The sequence below is a fragment of the Carcharodon carcharias genome, chromosome 6 (assembly GCF_017639515.1).
Source record: "Carcharodon carcharias isolate sCarCar2 chromosome 6, sCarCar2.pri, whole genome shotgun sequence".
Classification (NCBI taxonomy): domain Eukaryota; kingdom Metazoa; phylum Chordata; class Chondrichthyes; order Lamniformes; family Lamnidae; genus Carcharodon; species Carcharodon carcharias.
This window is the reverse complement of record NC_054472.1, coordinates 146815-155000: the sequence shown is the minus strand read 5'-3', so window position 1 is coordinate 155000 and position 8186 is coordinate 146815. Positions and strand designations below refer to the sequence as shown.

The 8186-nt window shown below is 44.6% G+C and overlaps 1 protein-coding gene across 4 annotated transcripts in view; it reads left to right on the top strand.

Moving 5' to 3' along the window:
• Positions 1 to 8186, top strand: part of stard3nl (STARD3 N-terminal like) — a 34561-nt gene that overhangs the window by 731 nt on the left and 25644 nt on the right. For all 4 annotated transcript variants that reach the window (XR_005943346.1, XM_041190347.1, XM_041190350.1 and 1 more), the window contains exons 2-4: positions 3572 to 3831; positions 7040 to 7117; positions 7209 to 7286. Coding sequence is in view for 3 of the 4 variants with exons in the window: in XM_041190347.1 (XP_041046281.1) it covers positions 3613 to 3831; positions 7040 to 7117; positions 7209 to 7286 (375 nt within the window). In the remaining variant the exon portion in view is untranslated. The remainder of the gene's footprint in view (positions 1 to 3571; positions 3832 to 7039; positions 7118 to 7208; positions 7287 to 8186) is intronic.

Sequence of the window (8186 nt, the reverse complement as noted above, 5' to 3'; positions counted from 1 at the left end):
CCTTGACCCTCACCCTCACCCCCCAGAGCCCCTCTCGTCCCCAACCTCCCCTCCTCTGACCCCCCTCACCCCTGCCCCCCGACCCCTACTCACCACCCGACCCCCCAACCCCAACCCCGCCCCCCCATCTCCCCTCACCCACCCCCCGACCCGTTGGTATGAGAGGTAAATTGGCTGAGGTTGATTGGGAGAATACATTGTAAAATATGATGGCAATGGATAGCCTTTAAAGATAGTTTGCAGCAATTATACGTTACTTCAAAGCACAAAAACCCAAAAAGAAAAGTCACATGACTGTGGCTACCAAAGGAAGTTAAGGATTGTATAAGATTAAGAGAAAAGGCCTATGAAGTTGCCAGAAATAGTGATAAACCTGAGGATTGGAAGGATTTTAGAATATAGTGAAGGACGACCAAGAAACTGATAAAGGGAGAATAGAATATGAATGTAAACTAGCAAAAAACATAAAAACGGACTGTAAAAGCCCCTATAGGTACATAAAAAGGAAACATTTGTCTAAGACAAATGTGGGTCCATTACAGGCAGAGTCAGGAGAATTTATAATGGGGAATAGAGAAATGGTGGAGAAGCTAAATGATTACATTGTGTCTGTCTTCACTGAGGAAGATACAAAGGGACTAGGGAGAATGAGGAGTTGAAGCAAATTAGTAATAATAAGAACATTGTATTGGAGAAATAAATGGGACTGAAGGTTGATAAGTCCCCAGTACTTGATATTCTACATCCCAGAGTGTTGAAGGAGGTTGCTACGGAGATAGTGGATGCATTGGTGATCATCTTACAAAATTCTATAGATTCTGGAATGGTTCCTGCAGATTGGAAGGTAGCAAACGTCACTTCATTATTAAACAAGGGAGGGAGAGAGAAAACAGGGAACCACAGGCCTGTTAGCCTTACATCAGTAGTAGGGAAAATGCTAGAATCTATTATAAAGGATGTGATAAATGGACACTTGGATAATAATGATCTGATTGGGCATAGTCAACATGGATTTATGAATGGGAAATCATGTTTGACAAACCTGTTGTTGAGAAAGCTCTGAAGTCATACAGACTTGAAACGTTAACTCTGTTTCTCTCTCCACAGATGCTGCCAGACCTGCTGAGTTTTTCCAGTATTTTCTGTTTTTCTTTCAGATTTTCAGCATTTGCAGTATTTTGCTTTTATCTGTTGTTGAGGATGTCACTAACAGAGTTGACATAGTACACTTGAATTTTCAGAAGGCTTTTGATAAAGTCTCCCACAGGAGATTAGTTAGCAGAATTAAAGCACATGGGGTAGGAGGTAATATACTGGCATGGACTAAGCATCGGTTAAAAGGCAGAAAACAGAGTACGAATAAACAGGTCATTCTCGCATTGACAGGCTGTGGCTAGTGAGGTATCCCAAGGATCAGTACTTGGGCGCCAGCTTTTCACAATATATATTCAATGATTTGGATCTGGGGGCCAAATGTAATATTTCCAAGTTACAGGTTAGATGTTTCCCCTGGTTAGGGAGTCTAGAACCAGGGGGCACAATTTCAAAATAAAAGGGAAGCCACTTAGGACTGAGATGAGGAGAAATTTCTTTTACTCAGAGGGTTGTGAATCTTTGGAATTCTCTACCCCAGAGGGTGGTGGAAGCTCAGTTATTGAGTATGTTTAAAGCAGAGACTGACAGATTTCTAATATTAATGAAATAAAGGGATATGGGGATAGTGTGTGGGAAAAGACACTGAAGTGGATGATCAGCCATGATCGTATTGAATGTTGGAGCAGGCTCGATGGGCTGAATAGCCTCATCCTGCTCCTATATTCCTATGTAAGGATGAGGTAGAGTTGTGCATGTGATGTATGCACTGGCTGCATTGATGCAGCACTGCATCCAGATCCTCAGGGCTTAAATCCTGGCATTGATCACCATGGGTTACTTGCCGCCTTCCTTCCTCCTGTCCCTATGTGAGGATGAGGTAGAGTTATGAATGTGGCCCCGTTGATGATGTATGTACTGGCCCCTGGTCTCCTATCGAATAGATGACATCCCCCCCCCCAACGCCCTGCACCAAGTCCTCCAGTGCAGCATTGGAAAATCTTGCATCCTGCTCTGTGCCACGTTGGGCCATTATTGAGTGTTCCCCATGTCAAAATTACTTTTAACAAAAGCTCCAACACCTACTTCAGCCTCAATGCACCTCCCCTTTAGGTGGTGCAGAGTGTCTTTAAGTAGTACAGGCTGCCTTTAACTGCTGCTAACCTTTCATGATTTTGCACCCCCTGCTGATCCAAGCAGCCATCACCAGTGCAGTTTGTGATGGCAGCACACTACAATCATTTCAATTAGTAGGCAGCACAAAGTTTCATGCTGCCTCCACCGAACGCAACATGTGCAGGGTAACCCACATTGCGACTTCCCCCCCACCCCAACCATTTTCAGGCCCTGTCCAATTTTGCGGGCATTGAATTTTAGGTCCCTGTGGCCCTCTGGTGGTGAATAAAATAAAGGCAGTTTATGTACTGCGCTCCTCCAAAAGCAAAAAGAAAATCTGAAACCACGATCGGAAATGCTGCAAACACTTGGCGACCAGCCAGCGTGTATGGATGTAGAAGCAGGGCTAACATTTGAGGGGAGGATCCTTTGTCAAAGCATTCACACGTGAAACATTAACTTCCTGTTTGCTGCACAGATTCTGTCAGACCCATTACATGTTTGTTCCATGGTAAATGCATCTTGTCAAATACTGAATGGAACAGAGCACTTGCCCGTAACCTTCAGCTCATCCAAAACTCTACTGCTAACTCGCAAGAAGTCCTATTCATCCATCACCCCAGTGCTCACTGACCTACATTGGCTCCCAGTCTGGCAACACCTTGATTTTAAAATTCTGATTTCATATTTTTAAATCCCCCCCACCATGGCCTTGCCTCTCCCACTCTCACTTCTTCCAGCTCTACAGTCTTCAGAGATACCTGCACTCTTCCATTTCTGATCTGTTGAGCATCCTTGATTTTAATCACCCCCCCCCCCCCCCCCCCCCCCCCCCCCCAGTAGGTGGCTCTGTCTTCAGTTGCTTAAGGCCCACAGCTTGGAACTCCCTCCCTAACCTCTGCCTCTCTTTCTTTCCTCTTTTAAGGTGTCTCTTAAAAACCTACCTTTTTGATCATTTGTCCTAAGATTTCCTTACATGATTTGGCGAGCGAAGTTTGTTTGATAACACTTGTGAAGTACTTGGGGACATTTTCTACGTTAAAGGTGTTTTACAATTGTCATAGAACTAATACCACCTAGGAGCAGTGACTCTCTGGGGAGACAATGCTGTGTTGAGCAGGACATGTGGAGGAATGGGGTGTGGAGGGTGATGCTCCTTTAATGCCCTGGCCCACATGGGCTTGTCCTATGTGATTCTCTGTGCCCAGTGCTTCTTGCTAACAGCTGCTGACTCTTGTCTTCGATTGGGGGCATGGTAGTTGTACTGAATTAAGTTTTATGGGTTTCATTCAAGGAAAGTAAGCCATGTTGTTACTGTTTTAACACACTCTTGCTGCACACTCATGTTTCTGTTCTCATACAGCTATTTGTGGTGATGCTGAAGCTGTGGCAGAGCCGTGCAGGATGAGCAGGTTGCTGAATGACCAGGATTATGCTCGAGTCAACCACTTCAGTTCCAGTGCATCCCTCAGTACCACGCATTCTGTTAACACGTCCCAACTTGCTGCTAGATTAGAACCATACAGCGATAAAAAACCTATTTCAGATGTCAGAAGGACTTTCTGCTTATTTGTCACATTTGACCTTTTATTTGTTGGTTTGCTGTGGATAATAGAATTAAATGTAAGTATTAAACTCTTTTACTGCAGGTCTCTATGATCTAGTGTGTGGGTTTGTATATATCCCTGTAGAATCTGCAAGTTACTTATTTCTGATGGTATCATTTGACAAACATGCAGACTGGGTTGCGTTTACCGATACACAGAGAATGGATACGGAGTGGGGAGTGGAAACGGGGTGTGACTGGGAGAGAACAGAGAGAGGGGAGAGGCTCCGATGGAAAATATTTAGCATGTGGCTAATAATTATACTGAACCAATGAGCCTAATTGATTCCTTTTTCTGGAAATTTCGACAAGATTTTACCTTCTGTATTTAAAAATAGCATTTGATTGGAGTTTTGTGAGCCTCTCTCGTGTAGTTAAATCACTAAATTCGTGAGTTTGGCTGGTACCTCTGCTGATAGCATGGGAAAAGTTTAACAGACGAGCTGTGCCTAAAGTGTTTGCTGACTTTTCCTTGATGTTTCTTTCTTACACCTTTGTCCAGCTTCCCTCACAACTTTAAGTCCTGATTGCACCCCTGATTTTCACATCCTTTTCCTCAGGAGCAGCAACAACCTTCCATTGGTAAGATGACCAGATTTCACACACTACCCTTCAAGGAAGCTGACCACTATCTTCTGCAATAGCCCGTGAACCTTCTAGTGTGTATTTTGCTCCTCTGCTCTTACAGTCCAGTACCCTGTTTACCTGTTTCAAACTGTAGTTACAGTTGTGTAATTACAATTATGGTGTAATGGATTCGTTTGCCATACCATCTCACCTCTCAAAGAAATGGTGGTGTAATGGTAACAAGTAACCCAGAGGCCCAGGCTGATACTGTGGAAACGTGGGTTCAAATCCCATCATGGCAACTGGTGAATTCAAATTCAATCAATTACATTGATTAGTATAAAGATCTAAAATTGAAAGCTACTCTGAGTTATAGTGACCATGAAACTGTCATCAATTGTTGTAAAAACAAATCTGATTCGTTAATGTCCTTTAGGGAAGGAAATCTTACCTGGTCTGGTTTACATGTGACTCCAGACCCACAACATTGTGGTTGACTCTTAACTGCTCCTGTGAAATGGCCCAGCAAGTCCCTCAGTTCAAGAAGGTGGCTCACCACCATCATCTTAAGAGCAATTGGAGATGGGGAACAAATGCTGATCTTGCCAGAGATACCCACATTCTAGGAAACAGTGAAACAAAACAGCAGTGCACTAAAACAATCCAGTAATTCTTTATATTGACCTCTGTTCTAAATCATTCTCTCTGAGATTATTGTAGATTTAACCTAAATGCAATCCTTTAGTCGTTAACTCCTCAGACCTTCCAAAGGTCCGACGCCTTCAAAGGAAATGCTCTTAGCCTCTGCTAGGCAGCTGCCCACTTGTACAAGACTAGCAAGACCCCAGCAGTTGAGTTCCCCTTGCTTCCACATTCAGGTAAAAACCAGTTTTCAGCTTGTCTTACTATGGTGTTGATTCTCATCCTGATAGCCACTCCCAGGGCCATCACTTCTTTCACACACTCAGCCTGCAGGTGCCATACTTGAATTTACCCCAGAAAGAGCTGTCCATATATTGTACCCACTGCCCTTCCCTCTTCACCTGATGTGGTGCATTGGAGCAGTGTAGACTAGGGGACTGGGTTTCAGGGAGACCACGTGTTGAACATGTGAGTGAAAATGTTGTCAGGACATTCCAGAGAGACGTTCCTGTCCCATGATTCTCTATTTCTCTTTGTTTAAGACTCCAGGGTTTTCAGAATTGTTACTATTCATTTAATGTTAAATTGAAACAAAACAATAAGTTACTGGCATTTATTCCCATTCAGGCTGACTGCAGCTACTTTTGAGGCCATTGAATCATTCAAATCCCTTTTGATTCCTATAATGTGATGTTTATAGAATCCGGGAATTTTACAGCATAATAGTAGCGTCCACCTGTACGAACATATGAAATAGGAACAGGAGTAGACCCTTCGGCCTGTCGAGCTCCACCATTCAATAAGATCATGGCTGATCTGTTTGTATTACATTCCCATCTACCCCAATAACCTTTGGTTCCCTTGCCTTACAAGAATGTCTCTATCTCTGCCTTAAAGATATTCAATGACCCCCACCTCCACCACCTTCTGAGGCAGAGAGTTCCAAAGTTGCACAACCCTCTGAGAGAAAAAAATTCTCATCTCTGTCCTAAAAGGGTGACCCCTAATTTTAAATCAGTGCCCCCTAGTTCTGGACATACCCACAGAGAAAACATCATTTCCACATCGGCCTTGTCAAGACTGTTCAGGATCTTGTATATTTCAATCAAATCACCCATCAGTCCTCTAAACTCAAGTAGAAACAAGCCCGGCCTGTCCAACCTTTCCTCATAAGACAATCCACTCATTCCAGATATCTAGTAAACCCCCTCTGAACCACCTCCAGCATGTTTACATCATTCCTTAAATAACGAGACCAAAACTCCAGGCAGATTTCAAAATATGGTCTCACCAGTGCCCTGTATAACTGAAGCATAACATCCTTTTATGTTCAATTCCTCTCGTAATGAAGGATAGCATTTCATTAGCCTTCTTCAGTACTTGTCGTACCTGCATACTAAGTTTTTGTGACTCATACACTAGAACACCTAGATCCCTCTGCACCTCAGAATTCTGCAGTCGTCCTCCATTTAAGTGATACTCAGCTTTTTTATTCTTCCTGTCAAAGTGAACAACTTCACATTTTCCCACATGCACTCCGTCTGCCAGATTTTTGCTCATTCGCTCACTCAACCTATTTATATCTGTCTGCAACCTCCTTATGTCCTCTCCACAACATACTTTCCTACCTATCTTTGTGTCATCTGCAAATTTCACTACCATGTCTCTCCTGTGCTCATCAAAGTCATTAATCAAACCTGATTAATAGCAGCAGAGTATCAGGACACCACAAACTGAGCACAAGGTCATCTTTTAGGATAACCGGAGATAATTTTTCCTTATCCTTTCATAGGATGTGAGTGTCGTTGGCATGGCCAGCATCTGTTGCTCATCCCTAATTGCTGTTGCTGATTGGGATATTTCTAGATGTTTAATAAAAAGTTGTTGTTTTTATCTGATTCCAGTTTTAAAAGCTGAGTAATTGCCAGCCTATATCTAGAAGTTTGATTATTTAACTCCATGTTTCAATAGTGATTGCTGACAAGATAATTCCACCCATGTCTTTTTTTTCCCTAGGTAGATGGTGGCATAATTCATAGTTTGGAAAGTGAGGTTATTCACTATGACTTCCACAAATCTTACTTTGATATATTTGTGAGTAGATTTTCTCATTTCTTTGGAAGTAGTTGTTTAATGCAGCTTTAAATTCATTGTAGTTTTATCTAATCCTTCTTGTCCTTCCCAGTTACTGGCGCTGTTCCGATTCCTTATGCTGATTCTTGCCTATGCTCTGTGCAGATTAAACCACTGGTGGGTGATCGCGGTGAGTGATGGGATAGCATTGTTCTTATCCTCTGTGTTAAGATGTTGAAAATCCACATATCTGTACTATTCTCAAACAAGATGAGAGGTTTATTTTAAAGTTGTGTATATTTGAATTTCTGTGATATGGGCTACTGACGCAGGAAAAAGAAGGATTTAATGCTGTTGTTGTGACATGGCCACCAGCAACCATAAGAGAAGTGTGCAGAATCAAGCTCCCCGCAGCCTGGCGTACAGTGTGCTGTAACCGCAGCCTGGCGTACGGTGTGCTCTAACCGCAGCCTGGCGTACGGTGTGCTCTAACCGCAGCCTGGCGCACGGTGTGCTGTAACCGCAGCCTGGCGCACGGTGTGCTGTAACCGCAGCCTGGCGTACGGTGTGCTCTAACCGCAGCCTGGCGCACGGTGTGCTCTAACCGCAGCCTGGCGTACAGTGTGCTGTAACCGCAGCCTGGCGTACGGTGTGCTCTAACCGCAGCCTGGCGCATGGTGTGCTGTAACCGCAGCCTGGCGTACAGTGTGCTGTAACCGCAGCCTGGCGCACGGTGTGCTGTAACCGCAGCCTGGCGCACGGTGTGCTGTAACCGCAGCCTGGCGCACGGTGTGCTGTAACCGCAGCCTGGCGCACAGTGTGCTGTAACCGCAGCCTGGTGTACAGTGTGCTGTAACCGCAGCCTGGCGCACAGTGTGCTGTAACCGCAGCCTGGCGCACAGTGTGCTGTAACTGCAGCCTGGCGCACAGTGTGCTGTAACCGCAGCCTGGCGTACAGTGTGCTCTAACCGCAGCCTGGCGCACGGTGTGCTCTAACCGCAGCCTGGCGCACGGTGTGCTCTAACCGCAGCCTGGCGCACGGTGTGCTCTAACCGCAGCCTGGCGCACGGTGTGCTCTAACCGCAGCCTG